General features: G+C 44.1%; 1 protein-coding gene across 4 annotated transcripts in view; it reads right to left on the bottom strand.

Annotated features, from left to right (window-relative positions):
• Nucleotides 1-27208, bottom strand: part of rp2 (RP2 activator of ARL3 GTPase) — a 34205-nt gene extending 6997 nt beyond the window's left edge. For 2 of the 4 annotated variants that reach the window (XM_070892487.1, XM_070892488.1), the window contains exons 1-4: nucleotides 26944-27206; nucleotides 10338-11003; nucleotides 1853-1967; nucleotides 4-89 (exon numbers count right to left, since the gene is read on the bottom strand). In XM_070892487.1, coding sequence (XP_070748588.1) covers nucleotides 4-89; nucleotides 1853-1967; nucleotides 10338-11003; nucleotides 26944-27039 — 963 coding nt within the window. In that variant the 5' untranslated portion in view covers nucleotides 27040-27206. Of the gene's footprint in view, nucleotides 1-3; nucleotides 90-1852; nucleotides 1968-10337; nucleotides 11004-22106; nucleotides 22171-26943 lie in introns of those variants that run through there. The other 2 variants (XM_070892486.1, XM_070892489.1) reach the window with 2 other exon arrangements.
• Between the last annotated feature and the right edge of the window lie 225 nt (nucleotides 27209-27433).

Here is a 27433-nt window from a genome sequence, read left to right as displayed (position 1 = left end):
TACCTTGGTAGCACTGAACACAGAGCTGACTATATCCAGGCATGCCTCCACTGCACCATCTCCGTTAAATTCCAATGCAACAACAGGCCCTGCAAAAAGATAAAATTAGAGGTTCAATACTGGAGCTGCAAACAGTACGAATATAAAACACAGTTGTGATGACCTCTCATGTACTCAGTCATTTCACTGCCAACATCGGTATGTCTCGGTATTCATTTTCACATTACTCCATTATATTAAGCATAGAATTTTAGAGACAGGAATGAGGCCAATCATCCCATCGCTCCAGTGCCAGCTCACCAAAAGAGACATCCATTTAATCCTATTCTCCCGCCCTTTCCACATAATCTTAAATTTTATTTTAAATACAGTACATCCAAAAACAGAATTAGATTTCACAAGATGGCAGAAAAATTCAGCGCTGAAGAGTAAACAGAAATAAATTTATTGCATGAAGAGCAGGCACTATTCAAAGAGCAGGGAAGTTCCCTCAGTGTCCTGGCCAACACTTAGCCCGCAATCAACACTTGAAAACAAAACAAACATTACCTACATTTCAGTGGTCCTGAGGAAGTTAAGGATGCTATAGAAGTCCATGGCTTGCTTTAAAATGTATTTTTGAAGATTGCAGTACATTCTTGGCAATTAGCCATTTCCGGTTTATATAGTGAAGTGGCAGATAGCAATCATACTCTTCTGATTTCACTCTTCATCTGGTACAACATTAAAAATAATGCAACCTTCGATCACGTAGCAATTTTCTTCTACTGTGCAATAGTTCTGGCCACTCGGATACTGAAGCAAGTCAACTATGGTCTTGTTACCTGGTTTGTTAGCAGTCATCTTCTAACTTGAAGTGAACACCTTGCAAATTATCATACTGTTACACGAGCCTTCCAACTTTGCTTACTGAGTTAACTATTGGAAACGCAGTTAGCGCTATAAACGACTACTTGAATCATACTTAAGCACTTCAAATATTCTTCCATCTACAAGACTTAGCTCTGCAATCTGCCTTTCTATTACCATGTCTTGGCACGACTACATTGCTTTAGAAAATCTGATCCATCAATCGCTTCTCATTAATGCTTCCTCAAACTATGAAAACACGATCTTAATAGCTATCATTGGAACATTGACCATTTGTAAAGAAACACTTAGCACGTTATGGTCAATAAAAACATCTTCAAAGTACTGAATTTAATGACCCAGCAGTAAAGGTGGCAGCATACCACGTATGGATGACACAAGGCTTGAATACATATGGATGACACCCTGTGACACATTGATACAGGTTGAGCATCTGAAATCCGGAGTTCCAAAATTCGGAATGTTCCGGAATCCAAGCCGATCTGTGGCCAGGCCACCCGGAATCCGGAAAATGTTCCAAAATCAGGGCATTTTTTTTTTCAAAAAACAAAAATTCACAAAACCCTTACCTACTAAATCGCTGAAAAAGAATTACAAAATAAAAACTTAATTTTTTTTTTTTGCAGGTCTTCAATGCAGGTTTTTTCCAGCCGCCAACGCTGAACTGCTGACCCCTGACCCGGAACCCTCGCCCCCCCGGGAGTTTCCGGACTCGAAGTCGGAAAGACGTTCCGAAATCCAGAAATATCCAAAATCCAGAATGGCCTCGGTCCCAAGGTTTCCAGATTTCGGACGCTCTACCTGTACTTATATAAAAAAAAAGACCACCACATCTGGCACTCTTGCAGCCCATGGGACAGAATTGTGTGTGGGGGGGAGAGGAGAGAGTGCAGCAGAGTAATATGATTGCATGGATTCAGAAAATGCATCCTTATTCATTTTTGTTAAAATTATTCCTCCTGCTCCAAATATATAACTTTACCTTGCTGAAGCAGTGGGATAAAGTCTGCTGCTTTCTCTGTGAATACTCTCTTGGCATCATCCGGTCGCATTGAAATTTCCTTTGTTTGCACAAGAGCAAAATCCTTTGTAGCCATCTTTAAAAAGAATACCAAGATAAAGTTAGTTTTACCGCCAGGAAGCATTCAATCCCGAATTAGAGATGGGAGATGGTTTGATTTGAATCTACCAGAAAATGAAAAGCTGGAAGGATAGAATAAGCCTGCGGCAATATTCTGACTAAGGCACATATCACGACTTGCATCTATAAAGAGAAGTTTCTTGAAGGAGCTAAACACTTGTACAATGTAGAATTATTGATTCCACTAGCAACTTACACAGCGAGTTGTTAAGATCGGGAAAGCACTGCCTGAAGAAGTGGTGGACGCAGATTCAATAGTAATTTCCAAAAGGGAATTGGATATATACTTGAAATGGAGATATTTGTAGGGCTATGGGGAAAGAGCAGGGGAGTGGAACTAACTGGATAGCTCTCTCAAAGAGCCGGCGTAGGCACAATGGGCCGAACGGCTACCTTCTGTGCTGTATAATTCTATCAACTCTACAATTTTGATAATCAAGTAAATAAATCTACAACACATTCTAAACTACTTGCTATTGTTCATATTTTTCCAGGCAGATTAGATACGGAATCCAAGCACCTTACCTGATCAGAAGATAAGATGGGGGTGGAAGAGATATGGCCTCAGTTGGTTGAAATTTAAAATTAACCTACGTGAACTAAAGAATAAGAGCACTTAAAATAAATAGTGGGTATGGTATCATAGTGGTTATGTTACTGGACGAGACATCCAGAGGCCTCGACTAATAATCTGGAGTCACGAGTTCATATCCCACCATGGCAACTGGGGAATTTAAATTCAGTTAATCTGGCATAAAATGCTAGTATCTGTAATGATGACGATAAAACTCTCAGATTGTTGTAAAAAACTCAACTGGTTTACTAATGTCCTTTAGGGAAGGAAACCTGGCCTATGTGTGACTCCAGATCCACAGCAACGTGGTTGACTTAACTGCCCTCTGCTATGATGGACTGCAGCGGTTCAAGAAGGCGGCTCATCATTACCTTCTCGAGGGCAATTAGGGATGGGCAATAAATGCTGGCCTTACCAGCGACACTCACATCCCATGAATGAATAAATAAGTAAATGCACACCATTGCACAACTTTAAAAAAATGTAACAGTGAATGCTAATGACATCAGGAGGAAACTTGCTTGGAGGGATTACTGAACTTGCCCACAAGGCTCCTGATTTATGAGTGCATTCAGTACGGCATACTTCAATAAATCGTGCATGCATTACCAGATTAGTTTCCCCAAAGTCATCAGCATTAACTATTAAATTTACAGTATCACAAAATTTCAGCATCACTGGAGGCAATACCCTCAAAATAATTTGTAGGCGAATGCAAAACAAAAATCATATTTCCTTTTAGGAACCTAGATATATAACAGTTTGCTCAGTGGCTGAATTTCCCACCAGGACACAAGATTAAATATCTGCAACTTCTTCCAGTTAAATATTGGAAAGTCATAACTGTAAATTTTAGCTGAGGAGAGATTGGATAGGCTCGGTTTGTTTTTGAGGGGAGATTTAATTGAGGATAGAGTGGATAAGAAGGACACATTTCCCTTAGCAGATGTCAACAACCAGGGGACATAGATTTATGTAACCAGTAGAAGGATTAGAAAGGAGTTGAGAACTTTTTTCAACCAGAGGGTGGTGTGGGGCCTGAAAGAGTGGTAGAGGCAAAAACCCTCAGCGCATTTAAAAAGTACTTGGATGTGCACTTGAAGTGCTGTATCCTACAAGGCTACGGACCAAGCGCTGGAAAGTGGGATTAGGCTGGAAAGCTCTTTTTCAACCGGCACAGACACGAATGGTCTCCTGCTGTGCTGTAAATTTCAATAATTCTATGATCACTGCCCACACCACAAACGCTGTACCCTTGCCACCAATTCTATCCCCCTCCCTGGCCACTGTCTCACGTTGAACCAGACTGTTCACAACCTCAGAGTCCTATTTCACCCCGGGCGGAGCTTCCAGCCCCACAGCCTACCCATCATAAAGACCATCTATTTCCACCTCCATAACCTTGCCTGCCTCAGCCCATCTGTTGCCAAAATCCTCATCCGGCCTGTGTCACCTCCGGACTCAACTACTCCAATGCTCTGCTGACTGGCCTCCCATTCTCTATCTTCCATCCTCCCTGAATGTCAGCTCATTCAAAATTCTGTTACCCATATCTGAGGAGATCAGTAACTGATATAATCGAGGCCAAGACTGAAAATCACAGGTTTGTAGCTAACATAATAAGTATTCTTTTTAAAAATGAACTGAATTATCCTCAAACAATTTAATTGCTTCCTCAAAGAATTTAAGTATCTGTCTTTTCTTAATCCATGTGGAATTCCCTGCAGATAATTATGAATTATGAAGCACATTCTCTGCCAACATCTCCAAATATCAGGATATTCGAACTTCAATTCTGTATTTATGCTTAGTGATGGCCACAATTCAGATATCTGATTAAGTGACTGAATCTGAATTTTCCATGAAACAGCCACTTAACCTTTCGTATTTCAAACGCACATTTTCAGAAAATACAAGACACTTAGATGGGAGTGACGAATATCAGCATACCAGAGATTATCTGAGACATAATCCATAACTTATAACAACTGACAACACCCAGCTTTATTTCTTAATTATTATCCTCGATTCCATGATCATCTGTGTCAGATGACTTCACATTACAAATGAGCCACAAAGTTCTCTAATTGAGCACTGGGAAAACGGATTCAAGGAGCAGAGACTGCAAAGAATTCAACATGGATTAAAAAATGGCAGATACTAAAATTCTTCAAGGAAGCAATTAAATTGTTGGAAGATAATTCAGTTCATTGTGTTAAAAAAAAACTTACATGCGAGCTATAATATGGCAAATCCTGTGATTTTCAGTCTTGGCCTCAATGATCATCGTATTCAGCTCCTGCCAAAAGCTCCAAAGCTTGGCACCAACTCAATTCAGCTGTCTCGCACCCAATCTTTGAAAATCTCAATTTAAATTCCTCCGCCCTCCAATGTGACCTCTTGTTGGTTAATTCCGGTGATTGATGGCTCGTGCCTTCACCAGTAAAAAAGGAAGCAGGGACACAAACAATAAAACTGTAACTTAAACTAAAACTTTTAAAGTAAAGTAAAATCAAATTAAAATTGTGTTGGGGGGGGTGAAAAGAGAGAAAGAGGATGATGAAGCACTCTGTCCCTCCAGTACCCACCGGTTGCAGAAGGCCTCAAGCGTGCCGGTGGACACCGCATGCTCCATCACCAGGGGACATCCGGGCGTGAACATAGCCACAGAAGAGAGGCAGGCAGTTGGGCCGAGCGACCCACCTTGACTGCCTGGACCAGTTAATGGCACCCTGCATTGCGAACTCTCTCAAAAGCCTCCATTTTGACCATACTATCTATCATCTCTCCTAATTCATCTCCTGCCATTCTCTCCGACATGAAGCCCCCTGGGACATATATTAGAGACACTATATAATTACAAGTTGTTCTTTGCCCTGTATAACAATGCTCAGAAAGCTTTATTCATCTAAGTTTAAAGCATTAACAGTACCCCATCCAAACTTAGGTTTACTTCCCTTCGCTAGGTTGAGCATTTCAAGAAACAAAAACAATGGCTGGAATGCGCAGTGGGTAATAACAGCGAACAGACATCGTTTGCATTTATTATCCCTTTACAACTGACAATTTCAGGATGTAGCGCACGCAGAATGTCTCAAGTTGCGGCCAGTCATTCCCTGTTCCGACACTGGCTGCGTGGTGGTCCCCCCACACCTGTAGCCGGAAATCAGTGAAAGTGGTGAAAGCTTTTCCGCGGTAATACCGCCGTTAAATACCCTGTTAAAAGTTAGCCCTTGTTGAAATAGGTGTAACTAGGGTTTTAACAACATAGTGACTGCTAAACAAAGGTTATGGCCCTGAAAAACAAATTTTAATTTTAGTGCAAGTGTCAAATTTATCCATTTTAATAAAAAAACATCAAGAAACTTTCAAATGTTTATTTTTTTTTTTTTAAAGTTCATTCATCTGTATTTCAGGTTTACCTTTTCCCCAATCTTTGTTTTGCTCTCTCTAACATTTTTTAAAAAGTTATAATCAAAAGGAGCTTAATCACTTCCTCCGGTCTGAGAATTCTGCATTGTGACTGACTACTGGGAAAGCTTGTTGACATCACAGCAGCTTGTGTTAGGGATTCCCCATCGACTTATACCGATTTCAACTGCATGTCGGAAAAGCCGAACTTCTCGTCGCACAGATCGCGAGTGCCTTTGCTTTGCCGCTGACCATAAATTATGGGCCATTCACACTGAAAATTGAGTGTTAACTTCAATGATCTTGCATCGAGTCCTTTTATATATACACGTGGAAACCACCACTTCAAAAATGAGAAGAATTTGAGCTGGTAAGTGCGGTAGAAGAGGAAGTAGCCAAATACCAGCCTTTTCCCCGCTCTAGTATCTAATTTATGCTGCTAGCTTGTGGATGTCGCAACTCCTTTGCATACACCACATTGTTCTGGCCCAACTCAAACACGTGGTATTTCAAGAGTGCTAGATTAATGAAATAGGGAAAGATTTTTTTTTTTTTAAACTGAAGCACGGAAAATATGTTGCTGCTACATAACTAATGGTCAGATCAATTATGTTTTTGGGATTGTAGAGATGCGATTTCCAGCAGGAAGGCAAGCTGCTCCAGGTCTTTATAAATGCCACTCGAATTGCTTGCTGGAACACACAGGAGCAGGCTAAGCAACTCTCCCCCTCTGTGGGAAAGTAGTTGGCCTTCACAGTGAGACTTCAAATTCAGAACTTGCAAGATCACAGACATGACATCCTGCTGCACCGTGCTGCAGTTTAAATGAGCATATTTGACACAATAAATTGATCTAAACTCTCAATCGTCCAATTGAGCATTTTAAAATACTTTGTTTCGGTTCTCAATTCTTGCCAATTTGCTTTGCTCCTGAAGGCTCTTTGCTGGGAGCTACAGTAGCTAAGATCACCCCTCCAGTTCCTGGTGGTATTTTTGTACTTCCTCTTCTACCGCACTCGTCAGCTCAAATTCTTCTCCTTTTAAAAAGTGACTGTTACTTACATGGAAGCTTTGACAATGAGTGTCATGTAATCATCGCAGCGAGCCCAATCCTATACACACTCATGCATGTTTAGAGGTCATTGAATTGCCATCAGGAGCAAGGAACTTAGCCCAGCTTACCCCATCCCAAACCTGGAGACACAAAATCAATTGCAACACCCACACCACTGTGGTTTTTGTGGTTGATTTAGAAGCACCATATCAGATTATTCAGGCATGTCATTCAAATCCATTTGAGAGATACAATAAATCAGGAAGTCCAACATTAATGGCCCAGAATTTGCAGTCAGCAAGCCCCAAAGAAAGCTGCCCATAGCAATCATGTGATCTCTGTGGCGAGATGTTTGGCTTTTCTGATGTTCAATTGAGATCAGCGTAGCATAGTGCTGTGACATCAACAAGCTGTCAAAGCAGGCAATCATGATGCAGAATTCTCAGGTAGGGAACCAGGAAGTGAAAAGCAGCTTTTATTCAGACTTTAAAAAAAAGTTAGAGCGCGCAAAACAAAGATTGGGGCTCACACATGGGGAAAAGACAAACCGAAATAAATAAACAAACTTTTAATATAATTATTTTTTAAGTTTCCTAAAAATTGTGATTTTTATTATAATGAAGAAATTTGACACTCCAAATAATGTTAGTTTAGCAGTCAATATGCTGTTAAAACCCCAGTTACAGCTAATCTAACAAGACCTAACTTTTAATGAGGTATTTAACAGTGATACTACCCCAGAAAAGCCCAGATTTTTGCCAGTTTCACCGATTTCCCAGAGTTCTTCAATTGCCGGCTGTGGGGGTCTAACAGCACAGCCAGTGTTGGAGCAGTGAATGACTGACCGCAACTTCAGGATTTCCTCATTAGGATGCACATGCGTTACATCTTGAAGTTGCGGTCAGGTTCAAAGGGGTAATAATGGTGTTAGGTTGCTGTTATTACCCACTGCTAATTCCAGCCCAGTGTCTTTGTGTACACCCTAATCGACATTCAAAATGTTCGACTATTAATTAGGTGTCATGACTTCAGGCTTTAACGCAAGACCCTTACCTCACAACATTACTGACTACTGTAAAATCTGGTGTACCTTCAGGGTGGGTAAGGGGGAACCAGTGGATGTGATATTGTGTTCAGTTTTAGTCTCCTAATCAGAGGAAGGACATTCTTGCTATTGAGGGAGTGCAGCGAAAGTTCACCAGACTGATTCCTGGGATGGCAGGACTGACATATGAGGAGAGACTGGATTGACTGGGCCGATATTCACTAGAGTTTAGAAGGATGAGAGGGGATCTCATAGAAACATAAAATTCTGACGGGACTGGACAGGTTAGATGCAGGAAGAATGTTCTCGATGTTGGGAGAGTCCAGAACCAGGGGTCACAGTCTAAGGATAAGGGGTAAGCCATTTAGGACGGAGATGAGGAGAAACTTCTTCACTCAGAGTTGTTAACCTGTGGAATTCTCTTCCGCAGAGAGTTGTTGATGCCAGTTCATTGGATATATTCAAGAGGGAGTTAGATATGACCCTTATGGCTAAAGGGATCAAGAGGTATGGAGAGAAAGCAGGAATGGGGTACTTGAGGTGAGTGATCTTATTGAATGGTGGTGAAGGCACAAAGGGCCGAATGGCCGACTCCTGCACCTATTTTTCTATGTTTCTACATTTCTATGTATTTGGATTTTCATAAGGCATTCAGTAAGGTGCCACATAAGAGGTTCCTGCACAAGAAAAGCTCACGGGATTGGGGGTAATATATTAGCATGGATAGAGGGTTGGCTAACTAAGAGAAAACAGAGTCGAGATAAAAGGGTCATTTTCTGGTTGGCAAACAGTGACTAGTGGGGTGCCGCAGGGATCAGTGCTGGGTCCTCAACTATTTACAATCTATATTAATGACTTGGATGAAGGGACCGAGTGTAATGTAGCCAAGTTTGCTGACGATACAAAGACGGGTGGGAATGCAAATTGCGAGGAGGACACAAATAATCTGCAAAGGAATATAGACAGACTAAGTGCGTGGGCAAAAATTTGGAATATAATGTGGGAAAATGTGAGAGATTATCCACTTTAGCAGAAATAAAGGAAAGCAATTTATAATTTAAATGGAGAAAAATTGCAAAGTGCTGCAGTACAGAGAACCTGGGGTCCTTGTGCATGAAACAAAACTTTAGTATGTAGGTACAGCAAGTAATCAGGAAGGCAAATGGAATGTTGGCCTTTATTGCAAGGGGGATAGAGTATAAAATCAGAGAAGTCCCTCTACAACTTTACAGGGTATTGGTAAGGCCACACCTGGAGTACTGCGTACAGTTTTGGTCTCCGTATTTAAGGAAGGATATACATGCATTGAGAGAAGGTTCACTAGGTTGATTCCGGAAATGAGGGGGTGGACTTATGAAGATAGGTTGAGTCGATACGCACTGAAGTTCAGAAGAATGAGGTGTGATTTTATTGAAATATACAAGATAATGAGGGGGCTCGACAAGGTGGATGCAGAGAGGATATTTCCACTCATAGGGGAAACTAAAACTAGGGGACTGTCTGAGAATAAGGGGCCAACCATTTAAAACTGAGATGGGGAGAAATGTCTTCTCTGAGTTGTTGTGGGATTATGGAATTCTCTGCCCCAGAGAGCCATGGAGGCTGGGTCATTGAATATATTTAAAGCGGAGAGACACAGTTTTTTGAGTGATGAGAGTAAAGGGTTATGGGGAACGGGCAAGGAAGTGGAGCTGAGACCATGATCAGATCAGCCATGATCTTATTGAATGGCAGAGCAGGCTCAAGGGGCCAAATGGTCTACTCCTGTTCCTATTTCTTATGTTCTTATGTTCACAGGGCAGTAGGTTACGTAGTAGTTGACAGCACAGGAAACCATTTAGCCCAGTGCCCGTGTTAGCCCTTTGCTTAAGCAATTCAATACTAATCAGACTACCTTGCTTTCTCTACTTCCCCATAATCTTGTATTACAGGCATCACTATTTGTAGAATTCCCCCAAAAATATTCAAATGATTTTTAAAATTTATTTTTGTTGTTCAAAGTTCACCTCGCCTTCACACTTTTGCAGGTCACTCTCGGACCACTGCCAATTCGACCCATAGCTTGCTCCCGACAAACACATTGAAACAGGACATTCGCTTCGTGAACACTGCAACATCACTGGCCCTGGACTACACGGAGCAGGATTGCAACGCGGTTGTGGGCAGGTTACAAACGACAAACGTAAACAACAAAAAAAACCCGAGAATGACGCACAGAATGCAGCTGTTGCGACTTTCTCACCTCATCGATTAACTTCCTGGCATTGGCTGTGGTGTAATCGCCGGCAAAAAACACCACCAAGCACAACTCTTCGCTGCTCTTTGGTCTCTGGCCCCGCGCGACTGGAACAATGCTCCTGTTCAACTCGGTGGAGATCCGAACCGACTTGAGCTCCTCGGAGTCGGGAAGGGGAACGTAACCCTGTGGCGTCGCATCTTCAGGTAACAAGGTCCAGTTGTTCTCGTCTGCAACAGGGGTGAAGTCATGGATGTTGCTCCAGTTGTTGTTGAAGATGCTCAAGCCTGCATCCTTGAACTGGTAGCCCAGCTCGGGATAGTAATATTGGAAACAACCAAACTTCATGCCCGTGGACGATTCGATGATGGGCTGCGTTGTACAGCAGAGGAAGATGTCCATTTTTCGGCAATCCCGAGCTCGGAATTGTTGACAGGCCACGACACATTTGCAGTCCACACAGTCACGGAAAAACACACTGCCCTTGATAGGTCCCAGAAATATCCTGCAGTTGGTGCAGTCGTCAATGGTGATGGTGGCAGAGTGGTCAAAAATGTAAATGTTGCAGTTCTTACATTCTTGGATGACAAACTGCTCACCAGCAACTTTACCAGGCAATCGGCCCAAGGTCTGATCCGTTAAGCCAACCAGCATATAGTCTTTGACGTTAATCTATTGGAACAAAAACAAAAAATTACTTTAAGCAGGTACAAAATACAAAATGCAGCAACCCGCCAAGGCTTCTTTGAAGGCACCTCCTAAACCCATGACCTCTTCTACCTAGAAGGACAAGGGCAGCAGGCGCACGGGAACACCATCACCTGCAAGGTCCCCTCCAAGTCACACACCATCCTAACTTGGAAATATATCGCCGTTCCTTCATCGTCGCTGGGTCAAAATCCTGGAACTGCCTCCCTAACAGCACTGTGGGAGCACCTTCACCACACGGACTGCAGCTGTTCCAGAAGGTGGCTCACCCCCACCTTTTCCAAGGTGATAAATCCTGAGTTGCCAACAACGCCCACATCCCATGAATGAATACAAAAAAAAAAAAATGTACAAAAATACTGAACACAGAGAGATAAGTCTTGGTGTGGAAAGATTGTGAGCTATTAATGCACCACGACCTTGATTTTTGAACCCCATTGCCCCTTGCCCTGCTACATTTGGTTAAGGAAAAATCTAGCCTCAGCTGGTCAGGAAGCTGGGTAGTGCAGGGAGTTGCCAAGTTCACACCCTGAACTGTGTTAAATTAGCTGATCTGAACTGGAACAATGATCAGGGTAGTACAATTTGCATCAGCAACACTGGGCAGGGCAGAGGGGAAAAAAAACATGGCCAAAGCTCCTGATTGCCATCAAGAAACCCCCGCTAGTGGTGTAGACGGGAAGAGAGAAGAGACAGAATCATGATCAGTTGTGATGATTCGCACACTAAAACAGCCTGCGACACTCTGTGTGCACACACAAAGAATGACCACTTGGGTGAAGTATGAGATGTCCACAGACCCCTGCACCAACTGCTGACCCGCTTAAGCTTGTTCCTGCATCCAGGATTACAACTTTCCTAGCAATGTAAAACCAGCAGAGAGGAGTAAAGAAAGAAGTCTGTATGATTATCATTCTGGTGAACCTGCACCCCCTCCCAAGGACAATCCTTCAACATAACCCCCATTATTCCGTTAAATCATGTCTGCCAATACTCTAACGCATCAACGGCAGTAGTGAAATCCTATCCCAAATTAGGAGATGTGTGGCAGGAAGTAGCCAGCCTTGTTTCCCTCCGCCCTACGCCTTAAAGATCACTTTTTCACTTCTCAAATGAAAACGGTTTCAGTACACACACTGCCGAGCTGTGTTAAATAGAAACATAGAAACATAGAAAATAGGTGCAGGAGCAGGCCATTCAGCCCTTCTAGCCTGCACCTCCATTCAATGAGTTCATGGCTGAACATGAAACTTCAGTACCCCCTTCCTGCTTTCTCGCCATAACCCTTGATCCCCCGAGTAGTAAGGACTTCATCTAACTCCCTTTTGAATATATTTAGTGAATTGGCCTCAACTACTTTCTGTGGTAGAGAATTCCACAGGTTCACCACTCTCTGGGTGAAGAAGTTTCTCCTCATCTCGGTCCTAAATGGCTTACCCCTTATCCTCAGACTGTGACCCCTGGTTCTGGACTTCCCCAACATTGGGAACATTCTTTCTGCATCTAACCTGTCTAAACCCGTCAGAATTTTAAACGTTTCTATGAGGTCCCCTCTCATTCTTCTGAACTCCAGTGAATACAATCCCAATTGATCCAATCTTTCTTGATAGGTCAGTCCCGCCATCCCGGGAATCAGTCTGGTGAACCTTCGCTGCACTCCCTCAATAGCAAGAATGTCCTTCCTCAAGTTAGGAGACCAAAACTGTACACAATACTCCAGGTGTGGCCTCACCAAGGCCCTGTACAACTGTAGCAACACCTCCCTGCCCCTGTATTCAAATCCCCTCGCTATGAAGGCCAACATGCCATTTGCTTTCTTAACCGCCTGCTGTACCTGCATGCCAACCTTCAATGACTGATGTACCATGACACCCAGGTCTCGTTGCACCTTCCCTTTTCCTAATCTGTCACCATTCAGATAATAGTCTGTCTCTCTGTTTTTACCACCAAAGTGGATAACCTCACATTTATCCACATTATACTTCATCTGCCATGCATTTGCCCACTCACCTAACCTATCCAAGTCACTCTGCAGCCTAATAGCATCCTCCTCGCAGCTCACACTGCCACCCAACTTAGTATCATCCGCAAATTTGGAGATACTGCATTTAATCCCCTCGTCTAAATCATTAATGTACAATGTAAACAGCTGGGGCCCCAGCACAGAACCTTGCGGCACTCCACTAGTCACTGCCTGCCATTCTGAAAAGTACCCGTTTACTCCTACTCTTTGCTTCCTGTCTGACAACCAGTTCTCAATCCACGTCAGCACACTACCCCCAATCCCATGTGCTTTAACTTTGCACATTAATCTCTTGTGTGGGACCTTGTCGAAAGCCTTCTGAAAGTCCAAATATACCACATCAACTGGTTCTCCCTTGTCCACTTTACTGGAAACATCCTCAAAAAATTCCAGAAGATTTGTCAAGCATGATTTCCCTTTCACAAATCCATGCTGACTTGGACCTATCATGTCACCATTTTCCAGATGCACTGCTATGACATCCTTAATAATTGATTCCATCACTTTACCCACTACTGAGGTCAGGCTGACCGGTCTATAATTCCCTGTTTTCTCTCTCCCTCCTTTTTTAAAAAGTGGGGTTACATTGGCTACCCTCCACTCCATAGGAACTGATCCAGAGTCAATGGAATGTTGGAAAATGACTGTCAATGCATCCGCTATTTCCAAGGCCACCTCCTTAAGTACTCTAGGATGCAGTCCATCAGGCCCTGGGGATTTATCGGCCTTCAATCCCATCAATTTCCCCAACACAATTTCCCGACTAATAAAGATTTCCCTCAGTTCCTCTTCCTTACTAGACCCTCTGACCCCTTTTATATCCGGAAGGTTGTTTGTATCCTCCTTAGTGAATACCGAACCAAAGTACTTGTTCAATTGATCCGCCATTTCTTTGTTCCCCGTTATGACTTCCCCTGATTCTGACTGCAGGGGACCTACGTTTGTCTTCACCAACCTTTTTCTCTTTACATACCTATAGAAACTTTTGCAATCCGCCTTAATGTTCCCTGCAAGCTTCTTCTCGTACTCCATTTTCCCTGTCCTAATCAAACCCTTTGTCCTCCTCTGCTGAGTTCTAAATTTCTCCCAGTCCCCAGGTTCGCTGCTATTTCTGGCCAATTTGTATGCCACTTCCTTGGCTTTAATACTATCCCTGATTTCCCTTGATAGCCACGGTTGAGCCACCTTCCCCTTTTTATTTTTACGCCAGACAGGAATGTACAATTGTTGTACTTCATCCATGCGGTCTCTAAATGTCTGCCATTGCCCATCCACAGTCAACCCCCTAAGTATCATTCGCCAATCTATCCTAGCCAATTCACGCCTCATACCTTCAAAGTTACCCTTCTTTAAGTTCTGGACCATGGTCTCTGAAATTACTGTTTCATTCTCCATCCTAATGCAGAATTCCACCATATTATGGTCACTCTTCCCCAAGGGGCCTCGCACAATGAGATTGCTAATTAATCCTCTCTCATTACACAATACCCAGTCTAAGATGGCCTCCCCCCTAGTTGGTTCCTCAACATATTGGTCTAGAAAACCATCCCTTATGCACTCCAGGAAATCCTCCTCCACCGTATTGCTTCCAGTTTGGCTAGCCCAATCTATGTGCATATTAAAGTCACCCATTATAACTGCTGCACCTTTATTGCATGCACCCCTAATTTCCTGTTTGATGCCCTCCCCAACATCCCTATTACTGTTTGGAGGTCTGTACACAACTCCTACTAACGTTTTTTGCCCTTTGGTGTTCTGCAGCTCTACCCATATAGATTCCACATCATCCAAGCTAATGTCTTTCCTAACTATTGCATTAATCTCCTCTTTAACCAGCAATGCTACCCCACCTCCTTTTCCTTTTATTCTATCCTTCCTGAATGTTGAATACCCCTGAATGTTGAGTTCCCAGCCCTGATCATCCTGGAGCCACGTCTCCGTAATCCGTAAATGTAGCAGTTACACTAATGCCAGGAAACCCACCAGTTCCGACAATAACCTACCACAATGTGCAAATAGCACAATGACATTTCGACAAACAGCCGCTTTCACATATAGTAATACGTATTGTTTTCTACAAACCAGGACCACATCGCTGGTATTGGTCGCGTAACTTTCACCTTCAATGTATATTTGTTAGTCGAGTTAGACCGCGCTCTGGAGTACTGCGCTCAGTTCTGGCCTTGGGAGGGTGTGCAGATTCACCAGAATGATACCGGGGCTAAAAGGGTTAAATTAGGACATATTGCATAGACTAGGCTTGTACAGAAGATTAAGGCGTGATCTAATTGGTGTTTAAGATGGTTGAACACCAATTTTAAGATGGGGTAGATGGAGAGAAATTACCTCCTCTGGTGTGACAGCCCAGAACTATGGGGGCATAACCTTAGTTAGAACCAGGCCACACAGGGATGATGTTAGGAAGCATTTCACACAAGGGAAGTGGTCATTGAACTCTCAAACAACTGATGAGGCTCGATCAATTAAAAATGCAACACAGAGATTGAGATGTTTGTTAGGCAAAGATGTAAAGGGATATAGAGCAAAGGCAGGTAAATGGAGTTGAGGTACAGATCAGCCAATATCTAATTGAATGGCGGAACAGGCTCAAGAGACTGAATGGCCTATTCAGATTCCTGTGTTAGCAGAATCGAAATTTAGCTCACACAAAGTCTAATATCCATATCCCTGTATAGGCTACACTACAAATTAAACATTCAACTACATTTTGAGGAACCACATGAGTGATGAAGGGTACAAGAAAAACACAGTAAAAATTGTTCCCACTGTGCCCAAATGTAGGCAATTCGACTTTGAAGTGTTTGGATGGCCCCATTGGGTGTGAAATGAAGATGGTGTACATACTAAGGAGAAAATCTTTGACCAGCAGGAAGGTTCAGCTGAACTTTCAGTGCGACAGCCTCACTATTATTTTTACTGCAGAATCTGAGCTGACATGTAAGCTATCTCTCGCCGAAACACTCTGCATTGAAAAACATAACATTGCGGTATTCACCCACCAGCTACCACGAAACACGCCAAAAAAAGTTAAGGCTTGTCCATTCAAGTGTAAGTGCTAAGTCTCAATTGCTGCCAAACAACTTCTCTGCCCCTGAAAATTAATTTTTACAAGGGTGGAGTCTCATTCCTTCAGATTGTAATTATTGTTGGCAATTTAGAAAAATACAAAATGTAAATGTCTTCTCTCTCTCAAGCACATCTTCCTTTCCCTCTATTTCACTTTCTGTACATAATTTGGCATTGAATTAACTATTCTAACTTACACTCCTGGTTTAGACTGTGCATGCATCAGTAACGATGCTTCAATCTGATTGGTTAAGGAGATGCTCGTCAGATCCCAGACCCCTGTAGAGGGCGCCATGCCAAAATGGATTTCTAATCACTAACTTCCAGTGCATAAAAAGCCCATAAAGTCTACAGAAAAGTGCAATGAACAGCTAGCCCCGTTCATTCAAAGCTGATTGCAGACGAGGCCTCGGTTTTAACTCATTATCCGAAAGACGGCACCTCCGACAGTGCAGCACTCCCTCAGTCTCCGAAATGAGATATGAACACACAACCTTCTGACTTAGAGGCGAGAGTGCTACCAACGGAACCACATTACATTAATGGACTACATTAGTTATGGTTTGTGTAATCAGTGACTTCATACACCAGTAATTTTCTTCAATGAAAAACATCCATTTACATGGTTCTTTATGTTATCTCAAACTCAACTACAACTTGCCCCAAAGAACACCTGTTTCACATCCTTTCTCTACACAATTAAATTAAAAAACAGAACAATTTTTTTTTTTTTAAAACTGGTGTCTACACAATTAAGGCATATCTGAGCTAGGTAGTTAGCTCACACAAGCCTAACCGAATTTCAAAATGCTGGTGCCTGCAGTCCTAGAAAAGGTCACCGTCAGTTCAAATATCCAGTAGCCTTTCAGCTTGAGCAGCCCAGTTTTAAAATAATTTCATTCTCGGGTTATGGGCGTCACTAGCAAGGCCAGCACTTATTGCCCATCCCTAATCGCCCTCGAGATGGTGGTGAAGCGTAACAGTACAACAGGGCACGTCAAATTACCGAAATCTAACCTGTCGACTGACATGCAGTGTCACAGCCTGCATCTGAATACAGTTGGGCGAGGTACTGAAGGCAAACAAATTGCTCATACAATTGTACCGCAGCAAAGTAAAGCCTTTAGGAGAGGCGAGAGGAACTTGGCTGCTTTATTTTATGATGATTTGTAGTTCCCAGGCATGACACTGCCCCAAGCACAATAACATTAATCAGCACTTCACCCCAACAACCCTTATGTTTTGGAGAGTTGGGTTGGGGAGCAGAGCGATAGAGAGGAGAGAGCGAGCGAGCGCGATAGAGAGCGAGCGCGATAAAGGGAGGACTCCAGTAACAGCCACACTCTATTCACATCTTTATCCTGATAGATAAATAAAAGATAGCTGAAGCAGTATTGTCACTACATACAGTAGGGGTAGAATACAAGAGGAAAGATAAATTAGTCCAAAGCGTTAGTCAGGCCACAGTTAGAGTACTGTGTACAATTTTAGGCAATCCACTGTAGGAAGGACAGTCAAAAATCACAGCGTTCAGCACAGATTCACCAGAATGATGCCAAGGATGGAAATCTATTGTGATGTGACTCAAGATACTAAGACTAGCTCCACCAGACAGAGAAGGCCAAGAGGAGATTGAATAGAAGTGTGTTTTTTTTTTCCACAATGAAAGGTTTTGATCGAGTGAATAGGAAAAGACCATTTCCTCTGGTTGGGGTGTCAGTGATGAAGAGTCTTCTATGAGAGAGGAGGGAGTTGTAGCAGATGGCATGGAATGAATACTGTGCCCCAGAGAGTGGCTGACAGAACATAAGCACAAAAAAAATAGGAGGAGTAAGCCATTTGGCCCCTCGAGCCTGCTCCGCCAATCAATATCCTGGCTGATCTGATCTTGGCCTCAACTCCACTTCCCTGCCCACTCCCCATAACCCTGGACTCCCTTATCCTTCAAAAATCTGTCTATCTCCACCTTAAATATATTCAGAGTCCACAGCATCTGTTAAGGGAAAAATGGATAAATATTTGAAGCAGATGAACATACAGGGTTGCGGGAGGGAGCAGGGCAGTGGGATTAGTTTTAGATTGCTCTGGCATAGAACGCCAGTTTATGGTTCCAGTATTAGTTTACTTTTATACTCTCTCATGATTCCTTGTTATTTTAAGCTATAACTTTGCAAAAAATGACATTTACACTTAATAACCTCTGTTCATTTTAAATGATGTACTTACCATCCCACCAAAGCATAAATGATACTTAAATTGGAGTTTAATAAAATAGCTATATGTCCATTTTTTTTTAAAAAAAAGAGTGGGGGTGGGAATGGACTAAGCGATGAAATTCAGGACATGATTGAACCTGGGAGGGAAGGAAAGGAGGGAGGAAGCACTCAGGGCCTATCACAGGCAGTCACTCGGAATCGAGGAAGACTTGCTTCCACCCTAAAAATGAGTCCTAAGGTGGCTGAACAGTCCAATACGAGAACCACAGACTCTGTCACAGGAGGGACAGGTAGTCGTTGAGGGAAAGGGTGGGTGTGGAGTCTGGTTTTCCGCACGCTCTTTCCGCTGCCTGCGCTTGGCAATGAGACTCGAGGAGCTCAGCGCCCTCCCGGATGCACTTCCTCCACTTAGGGCAATCTTTCGCTAGGGCTGTAATGGGGCATGGTTAACTTGTGGCTGGGGGGGGCGGGAAGAGAAAGGAGGGTAGAAAAGAGGAGAACAAAGAGGTTTACCAGAAAGTGTCAGGAGCAGGAAGAGAGTGTGAACTGACTGGGGTCTCAACATGTCTGGGTTGTAGCAACGAGAAGGAGTAAAGTGTGACAAAACCAGTTTGTATTTATAAAGCACTTCTAATGTAGAAAAACATTCCAAGGCGCTACAGAGGCATGTGGAGAAAAAGATACCAAATAAAGGATTCGGAGGGATGAATAAAAGGCAGGCTTTAAGGGAGCTCTTAAAAAGGTGAAATGGAGAGATGGATGGTGCAGAATTCGTTTTGGTGGATTAAAATTTGAAAGAAAATTCAAACACCTTGAATTCAATACTCTTGCACAAACCAAGATTGTAGCACTGATCACCTTACTTCAATTTCATTGAAATCGATACTCATTGCACCAAGGGGACACACAAATCGCAGAGCAAAGCAACTTTCCACGATTAGGCACCCAGTTTTGTACTGCAAAGTATCAGCTGTGGCTCAGTGGGTATCACCCTTGCCTCTCAGTCAGAAGGTTCTGGGTTCAAGCCCCTCCAGAGACTGGAGCACAAAAATCTAGGCTGACAATCCAGTTCAGTACCAAGGGAGTGTGGCACTGTCGGAGATGCCGCCTTTCAGATGAGACGTTAAACCGAGGCCCCGTCTGCCCGCTCAGGTGGACGGAAAAGATCCTATGGCGCTATTTTGAAGAAGAGCAGGGGAGTTATCCCCGGTGTCCTGGGCCAATATTTATCCCTCAAATCAACATAACCAAAACAGAATATCTGGTCATCACCACATTGTGGGAGCTTGCTGTGCGCAAATTAGCTGCCGCGTTTCCCACATCAATCATCGGAATCGAGGAAGACTTGCTTCCACTCTTAAAATGAGTCCTTAGGTGGCTGAACAGTCCAATACGAGAACCACAATCTCTGCCACAGGTGGGACAGATAGTCATTGAGGGTAAGGAAGGGTGGGACAGATTTGCCGCACACTCTTTCCGCTGCCTGCGCTTGATTTCTGCATACTCTCGGCGATGAGGTGCGTTTCCCACATTACAATAGTGACTACACTCGAAAATATGTACACCCTGAGGTCGTGAAAGGCGCTATATAAATGCAAGTCACCCACTAGCAAGTGGGTTGAGACGGGGTAAACATTTGACTTAGCACACAGTCGACCAGAAGGAAGAGAAATGTTCCATTTAAAATTTGGATTGGATTCAAATCCAGAGTTAGTTCATTTATAAAAAAGGTAAAGAAAAATTAAGTCAGAAATTTCAGATCAAGGGGCCAAACTACATTTGGCGTGGGAAATGGAAATGTTACACTAAATCAGCTGGGGCTGATGTTCAGACGGTTGGGGCTAAAGCATTTAATTGGGGTCGAGTGGAGAAAGCCGATAGTGCTAATCGCCGGTCCAGTGTGCTTGATGCAGGCAATGAGTGCCCAAAATAGGAATCGTCTCAACATCTTTTCCACTGAATACAGGAAACAAACCCCACCAGAAACCGATCGAGTCTGCAACTGTAGCACAGATGTCCTTGTGCTTTTGACAGGAGTAGCCGAGTTTAATTATACTAGGATGTTCAAACCACGAGGTTAACAGCCTAGAAATAGAATTTTTACAGAAATTTACGGAATGATTAGGTATTGTTCCAAGACGGACATTGGACTTCAATGGTTATTAATGGATTGTGGACAATAGAGGAGCGATTGTCTTGCTCAGTAAACAAAAAACCCAGTGCAAATGAGGACAAAACACTCCCCAGCATCTGGCGAACTTGGTTTAGCCAGTGGAAATGTCAACTTGAAAGATGCAAGTCAAAAATCCACTGTGTATATATTTACCATTTTTGATTTAAAGTTTGGAGAAAAAAAAACTTAACTTTATAATTATGCACATGTCTAAACATTGGAATAAAAGTGAGTAGAGCTTACTGTGGATTAAATATTGACATGAGAGAAAACCTGGGATTGTGGTTACTGTTAGTCAGTCAGTTTGTTTTGACATTTCTATTCCGTATATGGATATGCCAAAACATGCCGAAACCCCATGCTGAAGATCCCACACTGAAAATAAGTTCCCCCTTCCAGTCATACGGTCACCAGTGAACAGGAAACACAAACTGACTTTGCATCTTGTGTTCTGTACTCATTTGCACCAGGCTTTGTTTGCTGAGCAAGACCATCGCTCCTTTATTGTCCACAATCCATTAACAGCGATTGTAGTGCAATGGCCTGCTCAGAAAAATATCCAACAGTTCTGTAATTAGGAGTACAAGTTTACTTTGTGGCAAAAATATGTACATCATGTACCTTGTCATGAAAATAGTTTTTGCAAATACTCTAGATGCAATCTATTTCCAATGTTTGTTTAGACAGGTTTTTTTTTTAAAAAAGGTAGCCAATTACCAGTATCCTGCAAAAAAATAGAATTGATTGTAATAACCCACTAGAACAATAAGGGAGTCAAGGGATATGGCAGTGGGCAGTGAAGTGGATTAGCTGAAGATCAGCCATGATCATATTAAATGGCGGAGCAAGCTCGAGGGGCCAAATGGCCTACTCTTGCTCCTATTTCTTATGTTCTTGCGTCATAAAAGGTTTCCCAAGCAGTTTCATTGCTCAAGAATCACGTGCTCAGGATATTGCTCAATTTATCTAATGAGTACCTTGAAGGCAGGCTCCAGAGAGCCTTCACATGCAAGGTCAAGTGAGAATCATTTGTACAATGTTTAGGGCCATCAGTAGTAAGGTGAGCTTCAAACTAGATTCACTTCAATACTTCACGAAATAGAATGACCAAGGTTGGATAAAAGAGTAGCAGAGACAGAAATCAAGTAGCAATGATGACTTGACGTCAAGGTTGTTAAACTGCAGACAGAAGGAACAACTGTGGGAGGTGAAGTGTACCATAATTGTGAGGTCTTGAGAAAGACAGTAACAAGACTGTTTTTAAATAAACTGCAGATAACACAGCACACTTAGTTGCTTTGATCTGGCACAGAAACATATGCAAACTTCCAGCAATACATAACCCAGTTCTTTTTGTTGTTTAAAAAGAAACCTTGGGTGGGGCACGGCAAGGTAGGATTGCGAAATACACAACTTCTTTAATGCAAAGTATATACCGACCAAATCTCCTTCCCAACTAATTCTACAAGGGGGCACTTTCTGTAGATTGGCATTCTGAAGAAATCAAATTAATATCTTGCAATGAAATAACCGCTGCTGAACTTGCACTTCCTTTATCAACAACTTACTTTTTGCAATTATCATCTGAATCACACTGAAGACTCATTTATCCACCCGCATGTCATTCAGTGAAGTCAAAAGTGGGATATGCAGAGATTCAATGAGTCGCAGTGGACGACGGCAATTTTTTGAACATTTAAGCAAGACCCTTATAAGCAATAATTGTAACGGCAAACAAATGGCTAAAATAATTACATAATCATTTAAGCAGATTAATCGCTTAGCCTCGTATGCACGCTGCAGGAACTAGAAGAAGAAACTGCATGACATCTGGGCCAATATTGAGCAAGTTATTCAGGCAACAAGCTAATTTATGTGGGGCAAAAATCTGATTAATTGTCAAAAACAATCACTGGCACTTGGAGTTTAAAAAAAGTTTTTTCAATTTAAAAATCAATATTTTATAATGGCAATGTTCACCTCCGCATCACTATCAATGTCATTACATTGTGGAAATGGTTAACCTCTTTCCCTGGTTTGCACTGGTTTTGGAATTATGCAAAATGACAAAGATCGAAAATTCAAGCCATTGAAAAAGTTGGATTTATATAGCACCTTTCATGACCACCAGACGTCTCAAAGCACTTTACAGCCAATGAAGTACTTTTAGTGTGTCGTCTCTTTAGTAATGTAGGAAATGCGGTGGCCAATTTGCGCACAAGCAAGCTCCCACAAACAGCAATTTGATAATGACCAGATAATCTATTTTTGTTACGTTGAACGGTCACCACACGTTATAAAAAATCCAAGCACAGGCACCTTCCACCCTTCAAGATTTAGTTCAGACCTGGAATTTTAGGTCCATCATTGAAACACCTGTGAACTCTTTGACATGGAAGCAAGTCACCTTTGACTCGAGGGACTGCCTATGATGTTACGTTGATTGAGGGATAAATATTGGCCAGGACACCCCAGGACAAAATAGTGCCATAGATTCTTTTACTCAGTCACTTGAGAGAGCAGACGGAGCCTCAGTTTAACATCTCATCCGAAAGACAGCACCTCCAATAGTGCATTGGAATGTCAGCCTAGATTTTTGTGCGACTTGAATCCACAACCTTCTGGTTCAGAAAGCAACGTGATAATGATCAGACAACCAGAGGCGAGGGTGCTACCCACTGAGCCACAGCTGGCACACATGACGAACAAAACATCACAGTACTAAGAACACAAACTCAATGAATCATGGATTTGTAATGATTGAGATGGGAACGATGCAAAAGACACATCCCCAGGCCATCAGCTTCATGCATTTCATCGAAACGCAAAAAATTAGTTCTTGGACGACTGATGACTGCCCAAAGAGCCGAGCCTTCCAGCTCCCTATGGTTATCCACAGCCCAGCGGGAACAGGGTGAGGATTGGTTATGAAGCCCTCCACAGGTAAACCATTGCCACTTAACCATCCAGACTCTCAAAAGAGCAAAGTATGCACAGCTAAACGCTGTCAGCTGAGGAGGGCTGCCAGCACTGCAACGCAGTGGGAGTCAATATCCTCAGGAGAGAATGATAAGGAGAAAATCGGAAAGATTAAAAAAAACTGTTTGAAGTGAGCTGCTGCACTTCAGCAAAGGAAACTGCAGAAAAAAGTATGATAGCGAATATTAGCAACATAATTTCTAACCAAAAATCACCAGGAACAGATGTCACTGCTCAAATCAATGTGTTTCCCTTACATTGGAATAGATTCTTGACTTCTGTCAGCAGTCTTACAGTAAAGATGCCATATTCCAGTTTACTGAAACACATCAAGAAATGATTCCACTCCAGTCCAACAAGCAGATTGTACCCTGTGCAACCAGACAGCTTCATCAATTCACAGTGCCACTTCCTGCACCACGGCCCAGTAGAAATGCAGGAAGAGGTCGTCTTGTGGTTTAACTAGCTCTTCATTATCCATCACAGCACAAGAGACCTCCATTGCAACCGTAACAACTTGACCAATAGAAGTATTTGCTATGATCAGGTGCATATTTATTAAAATTGTATGTTGCCAAACTACGTAATTTTGTAGGAGAGATTTACCAATAGATCAGAAACCACAGACACTGCAAAATATCAGAACAGGACAAGATACTTCAGTTTTTTTCCTCCTTGCTGTTGTAATGACTTCCCTATGCTCAGCCAGGGAGCACTGAAATGTCAAAGGGGAAATCAAACTAAGTTCTTTCTGAAGGCCTCCTTCATATAAATACATTTTGTTGTGTTGCTAAGGTTTACAAATGACCCATTTCCACAAAGGAAATGACCACTTTGACCACAAATCTAAAAATAAGCAAGGACACTCAGACTGACTAGTTGGACCTTAAATCTGTGGTCACTTTTTAAAACTGGGTTCAGCAGTCTTAGCTAAAGTGAAAAGGCCGACAAGACTGTTAACTGGAACAGAACGCCGAGACAGAAAAATGCTTCAAACATTGTTTGAAATACACATTTAGAAAATAAATATTTTTAAAGTAAATATTTGAAATAATTTTTTGAAAAATAAAAAATATTTTCCTACAAATATTTAAACACTGCACATTATAGTCACAACATGCATGTGCAGTTTTATTATTCCCCCTGCCCAATATTAAATGGTGATTTTTTTTTCCCAGCGCTTAGTTTCTCTGGAGAATCTGAAGAAAAATAAATCATCCCACAGCCCGAGACCAGCCCTGCCCCAGAGACCACAGCCCTGCCCCAGAGAGAGAGAGTCCAGAGACCTGCCCCACAGAGAGAGAGAGTCCAGAGACCTGCCCCACAGAGAGAGAGAGTCCAGAGACCTGCCCCACAGAGAGAGAGAGAGTCCAGAGACCTGCCCCACAGAGAGAGAGAGAGTCCAGAGACCTGCCCCACAGAGAGAGAGAGAGAGTCCAGAGACCTGCCCCACAGAGAGAGAGAGAGTCCAGAGACCTGCCCCACAGAGAGAGAGAGAGTCCAGAGACCTGCCCCACAGAGAGAGAGAGAGTCCAGAGACCTGCCCCACAGAGAGAGAGAGAGTCCAGAGACCTGCCCCACAGAGAGAGAGAGAGTCCAGAGACCTGCCCCACAGAGAGAGAGAGTCCAGAGACCTGCCCCACAGAGAGAGAGAGAGTCCAGAGACCTGCCCCACAGAGAGAGAGAGAGTCCAGAGACCTGCCCCACAGAGAGAGAGAGTCCAGAGACCTGCCCCACAGAGAGAGAGAGTCCAGAGACCTGCCCCACAGAGAGAGAGAGAGTCCAGAGACCTGCCCCACAGAGAGAGAGAGAGTCCAGAGACCTGCCCCACAGAGAGAGAGAGAGTCCAGAGACCTGCCCCACAGAGAGAGAGAGAGTCCAGAGACCTGCCCCACAGAGAGAGAGAGAGTCCAGAGACCTGCCCCACAGAGAGAGAGAGAGAGTCCAGAGACCTGCCCCACAGAGAGAGAGAGAGTCCAGAGACCTGCCCCACAGAGAGAGAGAGAGTCCAGAGACCTGCCCCACAGAGAGAGAGAGAGTCCAGAGACCTGCCCCACAGAGAGAGTCCAGAGACCTGCCCCACAGAGAGAGTCCAGAGACCTGCCCCACAGAGAGAGAGTCCAGAGACCTGCCCCACAGAGAGAGAGTCCAGAGACCTGCCCCACAGAGAGAGAGAGAGTCCAGAGACCTGCCCCACAGAGAGAGAGAGAGTCCAGAGACCTGCCCCACAGAGAGAGAGAGAGAGTCCAGAGACCTTCCCCACAGAGAGAGAGAGAGTCCAGAGACCTGCCCCACAGAGAGAGAGTCCAGAGACCTGCCCCACAGAGAGAGAGTCCAGAGACCTGCCCCACAGAGAGAGAGTCCAGAGACCTGCCCCACAGAGAGAGAGTCCAGAGACCTGCCCCACAGAGAGTGTCCAGAGACCTGCCCCACAGAGAGAGAGAGTCCAGAGACCTGCCCCACAGAGAGAGAGAGTCCAGAGACCTGCCCCAGAGAGAGAGAGTCCAGAGACCTGCCCCACAGAGAGAGAGAGAGAGAGTCCAGAGACCTGCCCCACAGAGAGAGAGAGAGTCCAGAGACCTGCCCCACAGAGAGAGAGAGAGTCCAGAGACCTGCCCCACAGAGAGAGAGAGTGAGTCCAGAGACCTGCCCCACAGAGAGACACCAGAGACCTGCCCCACAGAGAGAGAGTTCAGAGACCTGCCCCACAGAGAAAGAGTTCAGAGACCTGCCCCACAGAGAGAGAGTTCAGAGACCTGCCCCACAGACAGAGTTCAGAGACCTGCCCCACAGAGAGAGAGTTCAGAGACCTGCCCCACAGAGAGAGAGAGTTCAGAGACCTGCCCCACAGAGAGAGAGAGTTCAGAGACCTGCCCCACAGAGAGAGAGAGTTCAGAGACCTGCCCCACAGAGAGAGAGAGTTCAGAGACCTGCCCCACAGAGAGAGAGAGTTCAGAGACCTGCCCCACAGAGAGAGAGAGTTCAGAGACCTGCCCCACAGAGAGAGAGAGTTCAGAGACCTGCCCCACAGAGAGAGAGAGTTCAGAGACCTGCCCCACAGAGAGACACCAGAGACCTGCCCCACAGAGAGAGAGTTCAGAGACCTGCCCCACAGAGAGACACCAGAGACCTGCTCCACAGAGAGAGAGAGAGTTCAGAGACCTGCCCCACAGAGAGACACCAGAGACCTGCCCCACAGAGAGACACCAGAGACCTGCCCCACAGAGACGGGAAGAGCCTGGTTGCCCAACACTGGTTCCAGGGCAGGGCAGGGCAGGGCAGGGCAGGGCAGGGAGTTCCCCACCCCGGAGACCCCGTGCTCTCCATTTCGGTAGGGATCCTGCTCCTGTCTCTCTCCCTCCCTCCCTCTGTCTGTCTCTCTCTCTCTCTCTCTCTCTCTCTCTCTCTCCCCGCCTCGGCCCTCACCTTCTCCCGCTTGTCCCAGCTGTATTGCTTCGGCTCCTCCTCAGCCGCCGCGTCTCGTTTTTTCCCCTTGGATTTTCTGGAGAACAGGCAGCCCATCTTTCACTGGACGGTAATCCGCCTGCTCCCGGGTTAACTCCCAACCGGGACCTGGCCTTTCTCCTTTTTTCTCCTGCTCCTTCTTCTTCTTCTTCTTCTTCTTCTTCTTCTTCTTCTCCCCCGCCCCCCTCACGGTGAGCTCAGCTCTCGGAATCAGCCCTCACCGCCGCTTCCCGTCTCCCTGCCTACCGAACCCACCAATCACAGCGCGGCGGCAGCTCAGGCCCTCGCCAATCACAGCTCGGTGGCAGCTCAGGCTCTGGCCAATCATAGCTCGGCAGCTCAGGCTCCCGCCAATCACAGCGCGACGGCAGCTCAGGCTCCGGCCAATCACAGCTCGGCAATTCAGGCTCCTGCCAATCATAGCACAGCGGCAGCTGAGGCTCCCGCCAAT

This window comes from Pristiophorus japonicus, chromosome 10, assembly GCF_044704955.1.
Source record: "Pristiophorus japonicus isolate sPriJap1 chromosome 10, sPriJap1.hap1, whole genome shotgun sequence".
Taxonomy (NCBI): domain Eukaryota; kingdom Metazoa; phylum Chordata; class Chondrichthyes; family Pristiophoridae; genus Pristiophorus; species Pristiophorus japonicus.
This window is presented reverse-complemented; position numbering and strand designations above follow the sequence as displayed.